Here is an 18,575-nt window from a genome sequence, read left to right on the forward strand (position 1 = left end):
ATCAGAAGATCGGGGTCAATTCCTGCTGCTGTCTATAAGAAGTTTGTATGTTCTTCTGTGACTACATGGGTTTCCTCCAGGTGCTCCAGTTTTCTTCCACATTCCAAAGATGTAAGGGTTAGAGTAAGTTGTGGGCATGCTAGATTGGTGCCGGAAGCATGGCGACACATAGAGGCTGCCCCCAGCACATAGCTGGACTGTGTTGATTATTGAGGCAAATGATGCATTTCACTGCATGTTTTGATGTACATAGGGCAAATAAAGCTAATCTTTATCTTTTTTCAAAAAGTGTTAAATGACGAATGAATTTGGAAGCAGAGTACATGTTGATCATACTCATTAGTTTGCTTGGCACTGCCAACTTTTAGGCAATATCAGCCTTTCTAGCTCCTTTTTCCTTTTTTTATTCCTTTCACCACACCAATAATCTCCTTATTTATTTAACATTGGCAAAATTCCCCTCTTGGTATGAACATACATGCTGAAATCTATTCAGAATATCTGTTACTGAATAATTGGCCCAATATCCCAATAATTAAAAACAGAATAAACACTTTTTTTCAGCACCCTTGAGCTTTCCTCCTCCACCCATCATAAAAATATGAAAACAGTAATTCCTCTAATAATCTCCATCCATTAAATGTAGTTCTGTCAGTTCCAGGAGTGAAATTATTCAGATTTACATTTAGAAATACATAAATAGTCACCTGCTTTGAAACTAAGCTCATCATGTTCCTGTCCTTCATAGTCATATAATGCTCGTACTCGCACTTCTGACCCTGATGAATGATTCTCATCGAAAGGATTGTCACCATTTGTCTCATTGCAATTGAAGGGATTATTGCTTTCATCATCTGACCAATCAGTAGTGTAATTTTGGTTCTTTTCATGAGTACTAACACTGTTAACAAAACAAAATAAGTAGTTAACATAATTTGCAATGACCATTAATCATTCTCAAATTAGTACACTTCTGACAATTTAAACAGATGATATAATCAAGGCAAACAATTTATCACACCATTCCAAAACAAGCTAAACATATTATTAAAGAAAGAGGAATATATCTGTATTTTAAGCACATCCAGTGAAAGAGCCCATGACCATTCAGTGATTCGTAGTCCTTTTCCATAATAAGAAAAGCAATTCTGGTTCTTGCCATGAGTGGATTTGGCAATGAAAGTGATGGAATTTGGGAGCTTGTAAGGTCTGAGAGTTGGCATCAAACCTTCCATACAATTTGAAATCACATCAGGATCAATAGTTAAAAAAAAGTACTATGAAAGAAATTTTTGATTATTCAATAATGATAGCACACAATCATGAAAATAAATGTACAGTAATTACTGTCCAAAAATAAAGATACTTGGTTTATGTTCAGTTATGCTACTAAACTAATTTCCTATTCTAGATCAAAACTAGTTCAAAAATAAATTAACTGAGCTGTACACTGCAGAGTGGGGAAGTTTGATTTTTGCTCTATGCAGGCAGGGGTAGTCAACCTTGACTTAAATAGGTGAGGCAAGAATAACGTGTCTGCCCTCAACATGTGAAAAATATACTGGATTCTTATTCTTGTGAGTTTCTGATGGAACTGTGCCTGTGTGGATAAATGGTGGAGGCAAGATTAGGTTTAATTATAATGAGCAGCAACTGAACAAATTGTTCATGTCCACTGTTTAGCAACAAAAAGTAGCAAAAATTTAAATGGAACACCAACCTTTACCTGTAAGGGTATGGAAAAGAATAAGTAATGCTTCAGTATTTAAGGGCCACAGTCAGATTTGGGCACTAAGCCATAAAATGGATCAATTCATCATGGCAGAGAGCAGCATGATCTCAACTCATTACCTTGGATCTAAATTCTAATGACACTTGTGTAAATATGTATTCCCCTGATTATTAAAAATAAATAGCATATCCTTTTCCTTATGAAGCAGAGTATTATGACAAAATTAATCACTTGTCTAACTCAAGTGGTTAGTTTCTACCAAATAGCAGATTCCATAAACTGAACATCATAAGTTTTATAAAAAAAATAACGTCAACACGCAGACATATACACCAGTTCAAGTTCAAGAACATTACAGAATACACATAAGCATAAGGAAAGCAGATCAATATTTAAGCAATGTTAAAGTGACATAGTTTAATGTCAGAAGAAACAAGTATAAAAACTAAGACTCCAAATAGATAACTGTTTAAAGGAAGAAACAATACATTTGGAATCTCTGAAATACACAGCTCTGCAGAAATCCATGCATTAATCAGTCCAATGTCTTTGTTGATTTAATGAGGAAATGTTAAGCAGAAGAACATAACTGTGAAGTTCAAAAACAATTTTTCACCGACTTTTTTGGAATTGTGTTCTCCTTCTCATCGACAGGCTTTTCATTCTCCTCCTCGTCAAATGGGTTACAACTGGAACGTATCGAGCTGGTAGTACTCCGGACACTAAGAATGTCATTTGAAATAACTTCATTAAGAGCAGGTTTCTTTCACAATGACATTCAATCAGTACTCTTCCGTCAGCTGTCAGAAATAAGGTTACTCATGCTGCTGGAGCTTCATGAAACGGTTATTAAATGCACCAGCAATGACTTTTTCCAAACACAAACTAATCCATAAAACATAACAATACCTTTTGCTAATTAATACATTCTTGTATTTCAGTATAGTTTCTCTCCTGCTTTTAGCATATGCAGTCAAATCCCAACATACATGTACTTTATCAGCAAAAATCATATTCTGCATTTCAAGATTTTGCGTAATTGCAATTTTAGTCAAGAGTTCTGCAGATATTTATCTCAGTCTATCTGGACTTTTTATTTATTTAAAGATACAATGCAGAATAGGCCCTTCTGGCCCTTTGAGCTGCACCACCCAGCAACCCCTGACAACCCCAATTTAACCACAGGACAATTTACAATGATCAATTAACCTGCCCAGTATGTCTTTGGACTGTGGGAGGAAACTAAAAAACCCGATAAAACTCGAGCACTCCATGGGGAGGACGTACAGAGACTTCTTACAGAGGATGCCAAGACTGAACTCCGGTGCCCCAGCTGTAATAGTGTCACACTAACTGCTACGCTACCATCTTGGTACCAAGGTAAATTTTTACATCTAAAGTGGCATTGCTCACAACATGCCAGTTAGCAGTCTAATTAGAAATTTATCAATGATTTGTCTGTACCTTGCCAAGCCATATGATTCAATCAACAACCTCTAATGCTGGTGGGTCTTTAAGTTTGATTCAGACACATTGGCAAACCTCCACAGATTATCTGGATATCTTTCTAATGGTACAGTCAAGCAGTAAAATGACTTCTGTGAAACTTCAGTCTTGAGAAATTGACTGAGAATAATCTCAGAAATATTCGGTGCAATTTGTACAGAATACTTTTTTAAAAAAGACAAATCTTAAACTTGCCTATTAACTAAAAAATTTACAACTGAATCATTAACATCTTTAGTTCATCGCTAAATGGTTGCCTGGTTCCACTCAGATCTGTAGGGGTGGACAGTAATGTATTTAAAGAATCCAGGCTTTTCTACAGAAGCCCCAGTTTCATAAACATTGCACAATTTGATAAGCACGACAAGAATTTGCGAATGTCAGTATGAATGTAAGAACATCACGAGCAGATTACATGTCCCTCAACCTCCTCTGTCATTTTCAAGGCGGATTTGTGAATCTTTTCTGCAACCTCTCTAGCTTAATGACATCCTCCCTAGAGCTAGGCATCAGAACTGCACACAATACTCCAAGTGCTGTCTCACCAGCATCTTGTACAGCCGTAACATAACATCACAAGTCTTGATACTCATTGCCCTGACCAATGAAAATAAGCATGCCAAATGTCTTCTTCACCACCCATCCAGCTGTGTCAACACTTTAAGGGAACTATATATTTTGATCCCCAGATCTCTGTTCAACAACACACTCCAGGCCTCTGCCTTGGCTTAACTTCTCAAAATGCATCACTTCAAATTCTCAGAATTAAATTTTATCTATTCTTCCTTTTCCCACTTTTCCATTTGATCTAGATTCTGTTTTAATCTTAGAAGACCTTCTTCACTGTCCACTACGCCACAAATTTTGGTACCATCTTCATTCTCATTCAAATGTTGGTAATGGTGAGAAACAACAGGGGACCCAGGACGATCCCTGTGGCACAGTCTTTCAATCTGTAAAACAGTCCTCCACCACCACACTCCCACTCCTACCACTTCGCCAATTGGTTAGCTCACCCAGGATCCCATATTATCTAACTTTTCAGATCAGCCTCCCATACATGTTGTCAAAAAGGTCTGACTAAAGTCCATACAGATAACTTCTATTACCCTGCCCTCATCAATCGTGCAGGACTGCACCATTTAGGCAAAAGATTGGCCATTACCTTGTTGAAAGGAAGAGGAGACATGCATGTCCCCTTATTCTAATTTTTTTTTTCCTGAGGGTCCTCTCATTATCTGCTTCAAGTCACCTCTGGGTTTTCTAATCTTCAAACAGCAGAGGCCCTGTCTTCTCAATCTTTCCTTCTAATTCAACCCCTTCTTCCCAGGAATCAACTCAGTGAACCAATGCAAGTATATTCTTCCATATACAAACACAAAAAGTGTTCCATATGTATTATACAGTATGTAATATACCGATGCATTCAAACATCCTACACAGTTAAAGCAAGACTTCTTTACTCTAATACCATATCCCCTTTGCAATTATGGCCAACATTATTTTTGCCTTCCTAATTACTTGTCATACCTGCATAGGAACTTTGCATTTCATATACAAGCGCACTCAGTTTTGCTGTATCACTGTATTCTGTACAAAGAGTCACCAAAATACTTATATGCACTATATGCACTGTCGAGGAATATTCTGTGTTAATTTTTTCCTCAATGGTGAGCTAACAATAGTTTGCAATTACTCAACCTCTTACCTGTTGTATTTTGACGGCTGGACTCCCTGATCACCCGTCTGACTGACGCTTGTCAAGATCACTCCATCTCCAGTCTTTTTCGGCTTTTCTCTCCTGCCGAGTGTGCGATTGACATCTACACTCCATTCCTGTTATTATAAGTAACACTGAATGAAAAAATAATTTTCCAGCACATTTAGCCAATTAAATATATTAAATGTTGCCACATTTAGTTAAAAATTGTTGCCATCTTCAAAATAATCAGGAATAAGGCCAGTGTGCGATTTCTGTAAGCTGCCTCAGTGTATTTCAAAACCTGACACAGAAGCAAAAGTAAACCTGAAATTCTATTATAAATTCAAATAGAAAATGTTGAAATTGTAAAAACTGATTAGCAGAGCGGGTTATTGGCACAACATTACCCTCCCTCAGAGACATTTATACTGGCAAGCTTCAAAAGAAGGCTACTTGTATTTCAAAGGATCCTACTCATCCTGGGCATCACCTGTTTTCCCCCCTAGCTTCTGGGAAGAGATACAGAGCATTAAGGACGAAAACAAAGAGTCTCCTTAACAGCTTCTACCCACAAGCAGTGAAATGTATAACACCCCCTCCCCTCCTAAGACAGCGTCAGCTAAATGCATCACACTTCCAGTAATGGCAGGTGTGCAATAGTCCTACCCCGCCCCCCCATCCATATATTATTAATTTTGGACTGCATTCCTGAGGTTTTAGAGTTTATTTTATGTATATATTCTTTGTCATGCTGCAAAATGTTGAGCTGCTAAACTGTGTTTCATTGCTCCACAACAATGACAATAAAGATATTCTATTCTATTCTAACTGATTACATAGCAGTCACAAGGAATTTTTCGTACAATATTAGGGTTACATCCAATTGCCCATAGGATGGTGGTGGTGGTGAATTGCTATAGTCTTTCTCATGAAGGCATACCACAGTACCAACAAACGTTGAAAGTAAGGCTCGTACTTGTTGGAAATGGCCATTTCTTCACACTTGTGTGGCACATGCCGCTTGCCATATATCAGATCATATCCAAATGGTTTTGTGGAAGAAACAAAATTGCAGGAGTTTTTAGAGGATTTAACAAACTAGTTAAATAATGGGGAACAAGTGAACATAATCTCTTTAGATTTCCAAAAGGCATTTGATAAGGTGCAAACAGAAGTTCAAAGCATAAGAGCACAGAGGGCTGCAGATACTGGCATAGTTATGGGAATAATTAACTAACAGAAAACAATTGGGTCATTTTCAGATTGGAGATTAGAGTGAGTCCACAAAAGGTTATTGTACAAAGGAATCTGGGAATCCTAGCACTTGAAATAAATTATTGGCATTCAGGTACAGCAAGTGATTAGGAATGAAGATAAAAAATATTGGCATTTATTGCAAGGGGTATGAAGTACAATAGCAGAGAAGCTTTGATGCACCTTTAAAGAGCTCTTGCTACCCTTACAGTTTTGGTTTTCATATTTAAGATGGATGTGCTTACATTGGGGGCACTGCAGAAAATTTCATTGAATTGATTCCTTGAAAAGGGGGTGGACTTCTGATTAAAGGTTTGGCCTATATTCATTGAAACCTAAGATTCTGAGGAGAGTTGATAAGATGAATGCTGAGATGTAGAATTTGGGGTAATGGTTTCCGAATAAGGGGTTAACTACTTCAGTTGGAGGAAAAGGTAATTTTTCTTAGAGGATCATGAATCTTCGGAATTCTTGCTCCCAGTGACCTATGGAAGAGGTCACTTAATATATTCAAGAAAAAGACTGACAGATGTTTAAATCACAAGGGAATCAATGTGTACAGAAAGAGTGTGGGAAAGTGCTGTAAAGACCTAGATGGGTAGGCTATATTCTGACTGATGGCAGAGCAGACTCGAGAGGTTAACTGGCTACACTATTTCTTCTGTTCGAATGAATATTAGAATGAATCTGCCATCAGTCAGATCAATGAAAACATGGCATTGCTTTTTTTAAAAAATCTGTAGAGTTGCAAGCTGAATTGAACACTGTATGATCATGAAACATTGTCACTCAACTCTAGATTTTTAAACTTTTTCAGGCTGTTAAATGTCAACTGGTACAAATACCACCATCCAAAACACTGATGTGAAACTTGTGCAAATCATCAGATTTTGACTTGTTTATTTTTTTTTTAATCCCCATCTTTCTCTTGCAAGTTCGCTGGTCTTAAATTCCTCAAACAGTCTTTGACTACTGAATTCTCCCAACTTTTCATCCATTATTAGTGAGAAAACCTGCAATTTCCTTGGACTCCTCCATTGCAACCATTCATCTCTCCCCTCACTTCAAAATGTTAATATTAAGATTAACGCAAACACGAGGAAATCTGCAGATGCTAGAAATTCAAGCAACACACAAAAAGTGCTGGTGGAATGCGGCAGGCCAGGAAGCATCTATAGGAAGAAGTACAGTCGACGTTTCGGACCGAGACCCTTCATCAGGACTAACTGAAAGTCAGTTAGTACTGACGAAGGGTCTCAGCCCGAAACGTCGACTGTACTTCTTCCTATACATATCAAGATTAACTTGGGTTTTTAAAATCATTCTCCTGCAGCACAAAACATTTAATTATGCTTCATTTATATTCTCTTCTCTACATCAAGTATCATCAGAAATTTTTCTACCTACGGTTCCATCATAAATGGTCATTGCTGACAGATAAGATTCCAACAATTTTACAAGTCATTATGACCAGGTCTGAGTTGCACAACCTCAATTCACATTGCTGAAAGATTTTCCAAGTTTGTTGTTTTTTTTTTAAGAATCAAGCCAAATATGGTGCCTTTAAGTGTATTTCAAGCTAAATTTAAAAAATGTTTCCAAACATGCAAAAAATCAAGAAAGACAGAAGTTGAATAAAGTGAGGTTAGTGGTTCAGCAAGGCTCCACAGTAGCACTCTCATCCCTTGGTCACAGTGATTGTATATTGTTGATCTATATTCAGACTCAAGTTTTAATATTATACTGAAGGTATTATTGCATTGCAGGAGACACTACCTTTAAATCAAGGCACCAACACCATTCACAGAAGATGAACATCTATGAGATTTTTTTTAAACATACGCCCTCATCCATCAGAAGGGGAATATCTGTCATTCATATGTTAGTTATGAAGACTTTACAGCTCAATTATCAATCCAACAATAGTGACTGCATTTCACTTAACCAATAATGATAAAGGCATATTTCAGAGACAAGAAAGAAAACAAAATACAAAAATTAACATTTTCTTTTAAATGGACACTTTTTAGCTACTGCCTTACTGATCTATTTAACAATTAAACAAAAATTGACAAGTTTAGTCATATTTAGTGTATGCGCTTTCAGCCACAAGTTTTACATGTTTCTGCAAACTGTGTTATCTACAGTGCCCATAAAAAGTATTCACCCGCCCCCAGAGTTTTCATGTTTTGTAGTTTTACAACACTGAATCACAGTGGATTTAATTTGGCTTTTTTGACATTGATCAACAGAAAAATTCTTTTGTGTCAAAGTGAAAACAGATCCTTAAAGTTATCTAATTACAAATATAAAACACAAAATAATTGATTGCATAAGTACTCACTCTTTAATATGACACACTGGTGCAGGCAATTGGTTTTTAGAAGTCACATGATTAGTTAAATTGCGATCACCTGCGTGCAGCCAATGTGTTTCAATTGATTGTAGTAAAAATACACCTGTATCTGGTAGGTCCAACTGCTGGTGAGTCAGTATCCTGGCAAAAACTACACCAGGAACACAAAAGAACACTCCAAGCAACTCCACAAAAAGGTTATTGATAAGCACAAGTCAGGAGATGGATACAAGAAAATTTCCAAGTCACTGAATATCCCCTGGAATACAGTTTACCGCAAGTCAATCAAGAAATGGAAAGAATATGACACAGCTGTAAATCTGCCTAGAGCAGACAATCCTCAAAAACTGAGTAACTGTGCAAGAAGGGGACTAGTGAGGGAGGCCACCAAGAGACCTATGATGACTCTGGAGGAGTTACAAGCTTTAGTGGCTGAGATGGGAGAGACTTCGCATAAACAACTGTTGGCTGGGGGTGCTTCACCAGTTGCAGCTTTATGGGAGAGTGGCCAAGAGAAAGCCGCTGTTGAAAAATCTCACAAAAATCTCAGCTAGAGATTGCCAAAAGGCATATGGGAGACATTAAAGTCAGCTGGAAGAAGGTTCTATGGTCTGATGAAACAAAAATGGAGCTTTATTTGGCATAAGCCAAACCCCGCATATCATCAAAAACACACCATCCCTACCGTGAAGCATGATGGTGGCTGCATTATGCTGTGGGGATGCTTCACTGCAGCAGGCCCTGGAAGGCTTGCAAAGGTAGCGGGTAAAATGAATGCAGCAAAATACATGGAAACCCTGGAAGAAAACCTGCTGCAATCTGCAAGAGAACTGCAATTTGGGAGAAGATTGGTTTTCTAGCTAGACAATGAGCTCAAGCATAAAGCCAAAGCTACACAGGAATGGCTTAATGTCCAATTGAGAATTTGTGCCTGGACTTGAAAAGGGCTGTTCATTCACAATGCCCATGCATCTGACTGAGCTTGAGCAGTTTTCTAAAGAAGAATGGGGAAATATTGCAGTGTCCAGGTGCACAAAGCTGATGGAGACTTATCCACACAGACTCAAGGCTGTAATTGCTGCCAAAGGTGCATCTACTATGTACTGACTTGAAGGGACTGAATACTTATGAAATCAATTATTTTTTTGTTTTATATTGGTAATTAATTTAGATCATTTTGTAAAGGTGTGTTTTCACTTTGACACGAAAGGCTTTTTCTGTTGATCAATGTAAAACAAAAAGCCAAATTAAATCCACTGTGATTCAATATTATAAAACAAAACATGAAAACTTCCAAGAGGGTGAATACTTTTTATAGGCACTATATATTCAGCAGGTCAGAGAACATGAATCAGCGGAAATTATTTGAGCAATTAAAGAATATTTTTCATTAAAACTGGCTGAAGCAAAAGAAATACTAACCTCATCCTGATCATTGATAGCCAGAAATAAAATGGGAAGAAACAGTTACAAAATGTAACACCATCTATGTTATATTAACCTTTGAATTGCATTTAAATATGCCAACATAATGTATGCCAGCTATGAGTAAAATTCATATTAAATCAAAGCAGCACATTAACTCTGACAATTGTTTCCAGCTTCATTTCTACTTTTAACCTTGCATTGCTGCTCTACTGTAGTGACTGAGGACTGATCACGTCAACAGCAACTGCAAGAATAAGAACAATAACCTGTAGTTATGTAAGTATCAGTAGCAGTAGTGGGTCACTCAGTCCCTCTATTCAATAAAATCAAGGCTGATATTTTACTTCAGGGCGACTTACTGCACCTTTATTGTGGGAAAGTGCTCCAAAACCATTCCCAGAAACATACAAAAAAAATTAAGAGATTAAGATGGTAAATAATGCTTAATTAAGGTGGGTTCTACAAGAAGTTAGGTAGCTAAGTAGCAAAAGACATACCTGATGACGAAGAGTAGGATATGTTGTCTATTTAATATTTCAGTATTATTGTAAATATATTGTTTGATTAAGCATTCTTGTTCATTTAAATAATTCATTATGGGTTACATGTAAAACTATGTGAATGGCACGCATCATCAAACCACCACATCACACGTTCATGTCTCACCAAAGTAAAAATGAACCAGATACGAATTATCCCTGGCTCTGGTTCCTTATTTTCCTTTCAATTAGTTTTTATGTTTTATAGTTACAAAACATAATAGTGCCAACAAGGAAGTCTTAAATGAACCCGTGACAACTGCCTACCTGCTGAAGCGCAGCAAGATGTTAAAATTAAACAAAAAAGCACCATGAGAAATAGTCAAGTAAAAAAAAAAGCAGCACAAGTTTCTTCAAGAGACAGACACAGTCAAGTTAAAAAAGGCAGAACATGAGCACTGGGTGATAATCATAAATAAAGAAAAAAAGCAGGCATGGCTAGCTACATTGGAAAGATAGGCACGTTCGATTGCACAAAAGAAAGCCGCATATTGTATACTAAGTGAATTGAGGTCTATTTTGAAGCAAATGAAATAGCCAATGAAAAGCAAGTGCTAGCTTTGCCAAGTGCATTGGTGTTAAACACATACAATTTACTTAGAAGTTTGGCTGCTCCAACCAAACCAGCAGAAATGAGCTTTACTGATAATGTGAAAGTAATGCAGGAACATTTTGAACCAAAACCATGTTGACTGCAGAACACCTTAGGTTTCATAAGCGGAATCAAAAGGAAGGGGAGCCCATTTTAGCTTGCGTGGTTGAATTGAAGAAATTGTCCGAGCATTGAGAGTTCAGTGATGAGTCTGTGGAACCTTACAAGAAAGCATTCTAAAACAGCTCCTAGCTGAAGCACAACTCACGTTTAAAAGAGCAGTTGAAATCGCTGTATCAATGGAAACAGCAGACAGACACAATGGAGTTTACAGTCAGGAATGAATGTGAGTGTGAACAGGATTGCAATGTCTAATCAAAAACCTACCGGCCAAACAAATTGCGTTACTCTTCTGGCAGGAGTTCACGTGCACCAGACCAATGCAGGTTTAAAGGTGAAAGTTGCAGAAACTGCAACAAAGTAGGACACATACAAAGAGCAGGTTGGGCAGACAAAAATAAATGGACTACACGGGACAGAGAAAAAGCTAAAGAGTCAAGTTGCAGTTCTAAAAAGAGCATTAATTTGCATGCTGTTGATGAAAAATCTGATAATGATTAGAGTGACATAGGACTGAGTAGCTCAATCACAAACAAGAGAAAAACTGCGGATGCTGGAAATCTAAGCAACACACAGAAAATGCTGGAGGAACTCGGCAGCCCAGGCAGCATCATTGGAAAAGAGTACAGCCAACATTTCTAGCCAAGGCTCTTCTGCAGGACTCTACAGTTGATGTTTCGGGCTGAGACCCTTCCACAGGACCTGTGGAATGGTCTTGGCCCAAAACATCGACTGTACTCTTTTCCATAGATGCTGCCTGGCCTACTGAGTGTGTGTTGCCAGGACTGGGTAACCTTGAGATTTACAATATGGAAACTAACAAGAGACAAGCAATGTGGCTTACACCAGAAGTGAATGGCAAATTAATTAAAATTTAGACACTGGCTCAGCTGTTTCAGTCATTCCATAAAATGAGTTTGAGCAGTATACTGAACTGCAGCCTGCAGATATCCAACTAAAAACTTATACTGGAGAAAAGATAACTCCTGTAGGAATGGCATTCGTAACAGTGAAATACAATATCCAACAAGCCATACTGGGTTTGTATGTGGTAACAGCAGGCGAGCCAGCACTGTGTGGATGTGATTTGCTGAGACAACCACAACTTGATTGGAGATCCATTCACCACTTGCATGCCACATCCCCTACAATAGCGTCAACTGAAAGCGAATTAAGATACTGGATGATGCCACAGCAGTGTTCAAGAATGACATTGGAAAACACAAACATACTAATGGTAAAATAGTGTTAAGTAAAAATGCCACATCCAAATTTTGCAAAGCCCATATGGTTCCTTATACCATCCATGATAAAGTAGGAAGTGAGCTAGATCGCATGGAGGCTGAAAGAACTCTTTCCAAGGTTGAGTGGAGCTCATGGGCAAATTCGGTGGTCCCAGTAGCCAAGAAGGATGGGTCTGTCAGGATCTGTGGTGATTTTAAGGTCACCATCAACCCAGTACTGAAAGTAGATCAATGCCCTCTGTCCCCACCTGGCACTCAGCTCTCACCTGTGGCTCCCCGTAACTATTTGCATGCGATAGCGGCCACACCCCGGGCAACGGCTTCGACAAGCCGGCTAAACCAGGTGAGGGTAGCTGACGGGTCTCAAACCCTCGGTGAGATAGGGAGTTGTCTATCCCAGCATGTGAAGACAGACTCCGGCGGATTGAGCGGACGAGACCTATGGAAGGTCCAACGGTCAAGAAGGCTGTCTCTGCAAGCGTCGTGGAACGTGTAGAGCAGGACAAGACACAGAAGACGTCCTGGTCATCCACTGCGCCTAGTCCCATCTCCAGCCGTCTTGACTCTGTCTTGCCACTGGATCCAGATGGGAATTGGGAAGAGAGAGTGAGGCTGACGCTGCGCAACTCTCCCTCACTTAAATCCAAGTCACGCGCTAGTCTCGACACCATCAATAATGGTGTCGAGGTCCTCATCGACGTATGATGGATGAACAACAATATATATATATATTTAAAAAAATAGTGGAGTGTATTTGCGATAGCTAGGATACAAGATTGGAAGCTTAGTTTGAGATCAAAGTTGCTACCTATGAGTGATATATAATTAGCAATGAAGTAAAGATGTTGGTAGTGGGGAGGGAATAGGTCAAAGTAAATTTAAGGAAGAAACTTGCAACAAATGTAGGTATACTTGTTGGGAAGGCAGTTTGATGACAGAAGTGAAGTAGTTAAAAGGACAATTTGAACCATCTTCAGCATATATGTAGAATGCAACACTGGATTATTCCTAAGATGCACAGCTTTTAGAATATGAAGGTTGGAGGTAGCAGGCAACAAGATTACACCAGAAGGTATAAAACAACAAAAATGCATTTTGTTAGCATGCTCCTTTCATTATTAGAAATGAAAGCATCTGTATTTTATGACAAAGTTTAAATTCCGTGAAGCAGCACCCAAAGAAGCATGCAGTACTTTGCATTCACAGTCTGTGAAACATCACTGGCAAGTTGTATATTCTCAACCCAATGGGCAGTAAAAATCGGCAATTTTGCTATGGGATAAATTTCCAGACAAAACATATTTCTGGAGTCACATGTAGATGTTGAATAGGCAGGAACGTTAGATATTCATGTATGGCAATTCAGTACCTTTGTGTTCATCATTAATGATATAAGCATTTTTAAAAATTCTAGATTTGTTTCACATTTCATTTGTACCCTTATCAGTAATAATGGGATTTGAATTCATGCCTCAGGTTTGAATACCTAGGCCACTAGTTACTACACCAATATTAACTTATTCACTATGCTATTACACCCTCTGTAGGTTATAATGAATTTAACTGTGCCCCACAGTGTGGAAAATCATGAGAAAGTGCAGACTACTTGAAGAGATGAAGAAAACAAAGGCAAGACAAAAATTGAAAACAGTATTATTATAGTTGAATGAATAGCTGTAATTATACTGGCATAATTATAGCTTAAACACTTTCAAGAATACACCGAGTCAGCAATGTTTTAGCAGCAGCCAAGACAAAGCCGGCTTAAAGGTGCAAACCTTTGTGCGAACAATATCATTATCAGTGTAGTTTCAAATAATCAAGTGCAGCAAAAATATACAAGTAGACATCTTTGTTACATAGAATTATAATAAGTGATTATTAAAAGCAAATACAGACAGATTGAAGGAGCCAGATTTCTAACTATACCATTGGACTTAATTCAGCTTTCGTACCTCAAATTGGGGCCAGTTCATAGACATTCCTGGACCATGTGCATTTCTGAACCACTTAAGGTCTTCTTCAGAATCTGCTGAAATAATAGCATGCTCCAATTCTTGATATATAGCTGTATAGCTTTGAAAGCAAAAAAGTTTGTCAAAGGAACAAATATTTATAACATACCAATTATTAGAAATTAGAATCTCTAAGCATACTTACATTTTACACCACCATGATGTTAGTGTGAAAGCTATTCTATCCCTTGCTCCTGTTTATCTTTCAGTACTACCTCCATATTCGAATAATTTTCTAGTTACTTTCATTTATGTAGAATTGACATAATTATTTTTAAACTGGAGGAGAATATCAATTTACAATTAAAGTTCAGGTTTATATAACTCCCCTATTTAGAGCTGGACAAGTATAAGGAACATGGATCAAGACTTATTATTACAATGCACTTTCAAAAAGCAAGGCAGATTTACTTATGCAGTTAAGGAATGAAAAATCTCTCTTCCAAGCTGTTACCTTCATATTCCAAACAAGATCAAACCAAAATCTTTTTATCATTGCCCTTTTATTCAGCACACTTCAATTGCTGTAAAGGGTCTATTTCTATCAGTTATGTCCCAGCCCTTCACAATTTGGACACCTTTATCAAATTGACAAATCACATTGTTTAGCCCTTGTTTATAAAGGAGTCAACCTTGTGGGAATGTAGGAAATCCAGCTGGCAGAAAAAATATCAGAAATATAAAGTTATCTCTCCAATCAGTCTCGCAACTCTTGTTGAATATATCCAATTAACCTTTTATCCTACCACAGCTCCAAAATAACATTTGCTAGAGCACAAATAACATGCCTCTAACACGAACAAAATAATTCTTTCTTCTCCTTGACCAGTCTTGAACCTTTGATATCATTAACCACACCAACTCTTCTTCTTACAAAGCTGGGTAGAACACATTTAGCAGCTTTTTTTCATTTTGTAGTGTAGGCAGAGAGTCACCCACATGACCTCTCCTTCCATCCCCTACCTCTGTCATTCACTAAAGAGCTATCCATGGCAACCTCTTATTTCCTATTTACAAGCTGTCCTTCAGGAAAGCTTTCCAAACACGGCAAGTTCTACATCTTCATTTACAACACTGAAATACACCCTAACACCACCCCTGCTGATTCTTCTGTCTGCTTTTATCAAACATCCTATGGCAGATATGCTGAAATTTTCTCCAATATACTGTATAACAGGAAAGCCAAAACCACTGCCTTTAGTCTATCCCAAACTTCCCCAAAAAAGTCTCCATTTCTCAACCTGACAACTATGAAACTAGGCCAGATTTTGGGCATTTTGACCTTCAGACGAGCCACAGTCACATAACCCTCACTAAAACTATCTACTTTAAACTCTATAATATTGTTTGCCTTTCACCTATACTTCAGCAGATCTGCTGTTACTTGACAAATGACAACACAAATCATTCCTGAAGCCTCCCTTTTCTAGCCACAGTGAACAAAATTTAAATTCACACGTCCTAATTCCTTAACCTCTTCTTCTTTACAAATCACCTTAGTGGGCAGTCCCATATAAACTCTTAATAGACTAATAGTGTCTAATTTTCTGCTCATATTACTTCTCTCTTTCATTCTAACTTCACCATTCTTACTAACTGTGAAATGCTTTGAAACAATATTCCTTCAGTAAATTTTAGTGGTCACTTAAAATGCCACCTCAATTTATTTGGAATTTAATTGAGGTGGTATTTTAAGTTCTTCAGTTCTATTTCATACCAAGCATATTTTAATCCTTACCTGGTGGCAGATAGGTCAAGATGCTGTTTAACCCCCAAAAGGACCTCTTGAAAGAAATCTAATCGTTTTTTTTCAAACTGTTGACATTGATCAAAAACTTGTTCCATATTTTCCATATATTGCGGTGTACATTTATTTAACTCTTCCAGACTTTTGTCATACTTTTCCTTTGTCTAGAAGATATGAAATCAATTGAGAAAGGCAGATCGGTTGATATTTCATAAGCCAACCAGTATAATTTGTGAAATACACAAGTAGGACTAAATGAAATTACTAGTTCGCAGTATTTACATATTTCTATTAAAATGCACATAGTTATATTTTGAGAAAGCTTTTATTATTTAACATTGAGAATGAAAGAATGAACTGTATATTTTACTGCCCAAATTAGATTATTCAATTTTACATCTCTGTTTAATAGTCATTCCAGTCAATGTTATGATTATTGTAGCTTCAACAGATAGACCAGGTGTGGCAAACCTTTTTGAGAGAGCATGCCCAAACTGTCAGCGGTTCAATGGTTCCATTTCACATCAGAGATGTATACAACATACAACCTGAAATTCTTGCTCTCCGTAGAGTTGATGTGAGAGTGAATTCTCTCACGTCATGTTAATTTTGAGAGAGATCATTGATTAATGAATTAGTAACAATAATTATGGACCCTTTTAAAAAAAAAAGGAAAAATGAGAGCCATTGCTTATTTACGGTATTGTTTTTCTATGAATAAAAGTGTAAGAGAGACAGACTGAAATAAGTGAAGCATTTAGAAAACCTGCTCAAAATTATTAATATTAATCTTTTAAAAGACGATGGAAAAAGTAAAAATTTCTAAATAGTATTGTTATTTCACTCAAATATAACACAAGAAATGTGAATGTGAAATTATAAGATTTGGTGCATTTTCATAAAATATCAGGTAAATTAAACACTTTACTCAGTGAGACTTCTGTTGTTGCAGTAACAATGACAAATATTTAAAAGTTGGTTGTTTTAAGACCTATGCATGTAGCACTAATTTCATCAGTAAGTCTACTTCTATAACTAGACAACCAAGTTCATCACTGAAAATAAGAACTCACATGAATATTCATGGAGGTGCTAAACTACATAAGGTAGTCACTGAATATCTAGTGTTTATTCACAAATGACAAAAGAAAAAAATATAAGCAGAGCAAAGCCAATACCAACTGGCTCAACATTTACTATCAGATGTGTACATTAAATCTGCAAGGATTTCAAAACGTACCATCCAACATAACATGTTTTCACAACAGTCTAGCTGGCACCAAGCTGGTGTGAGGTGATAACAACTCCTCCTCACTGACAATCAACACTGGTGCACCTCAGGGGTGTGTGCTTAGCCCACTGCTCTACTCTCTCTATACCCATGACTGTGTGACTAGGCATAGCTCAAATACCATCTATAAATTTGCTGATGATACAACCATTGTTGGTAGAATCTCAGGTGGTGACGAGAAGGCGTACAGGAGCAAGATATGCCAACTAGTGGAGAGGTGTCACAGCAACAACCTGGCACTCAATGTCACTAAGATGAAAGAGCTGATTGTGGGCTTCCGGAAGGTAAGATGAAGGAACACATACCAATCCTCGTAGAGGGATTAGAAGTGGAGAGAGTGAGCAGTTTCAAGTTCCTGGGTGTCAAGATCTCTGAAGGTCTAACCTGGTCCCAACATATCGATGCAGTTATATATAGAAGGCAAGACAGTGACTATGCTTCATTCGGAGTTTGAAGAGATTTGGTATGCCAACAAATACACTCAAAAACTTCTATAGATGTACCATGGAGAACATTCTGACTGCATCACTGTCTGGTATGGAGGGGCTACTGCACAGGATTGAAAGAAGCTGCAGAGGGTTTGAATTTAGTTGGCTCCATCTTGAGTACTAGCCTACAAAGTACCCAGGACATCTTCAAGGAGCGGTGTCTCAGGAAGAGAGTGTCCATTACTAAGGACCTCCGGAACCCAGGGCATCCCCTTTTCTCGCCGTTGCCATTGGGTAGGATGTACAGAAGCGTGAAGGCACACACTGAGCGATTCAGAAACAGCTTCTTCCCCTCTGCCATCCGATTCCTAAATGGACATTGAACCCTTGGACACTACTTCACTTTTTAAATATAGAGTGTTTCTGATTTTTCGCACAATTTTTAATCTATTCAATATATGTATACTGCAATTTAGTTATTTATTATAATCATTATTTTGTTTTTTTTCTTCTATATTATATATTGCATTGAACAGCTGCTGCTAAGTTAGCAAATTTCACGTCACATGCTGGTGATAATTAACCTGATTCTGATTCCTGTGAAAACATCTCATTGCTCTT

General features: G+C 37.6%; 1 protein-coding gene across 3 annotated transcripts in view; it reads right to left on the reverse strand.

Annotated features, from left to right (window-relative positions):
* Positions 1–18,575, reverse strand: part of LOC134351621 (protein kinase C and casein kinase substrate in neurons protein 2-like) — a 106,877-nt gene that overhangs the window by 8,753 nt on the left and 79,549 nt on the right. For all 3 annotated transcript variants that reach the window (XM_063058017.1, XM_063058019.1, XM_063058018.1), the window contains 5 exons: positions 16,227–16,399; positions 14,429–14,549; positions 4,947–5,074; positions 2,353–2,454; positions 708–901 (listed from right to left, as the gene is read on the reverse strand). In XM_063058017.1, the coding sequence (XP_062914087.1) occupies positions 708–901; positions 2,353–2,454; positions 4,947–5,074; positions 14,429–14,549; positions 16,227–16,399 (718 nt within the window). The remainder of the gene's footprint in view (positions 1–707; positions 902–2,352; positions 2,455–4,946; positions 5,075–14,428; positions 14,550–16,226; positions 16,400–18,575) is intronic.

The sequence above is a fragment of the Mobula hypostoma genome, chromosome 9, assembly GCF_963921235.1.
Source record: "Mobula hypostoma chromosome 9, sMobHyp1.1, whole genome shotgun sequence".
Lineage (NCBI taxonomy): Eukaryota > Metazoa > Chordata > Chondrichthyes > Myliobatiformes > Myliobatidae > Mobula > Mobula hypostoma.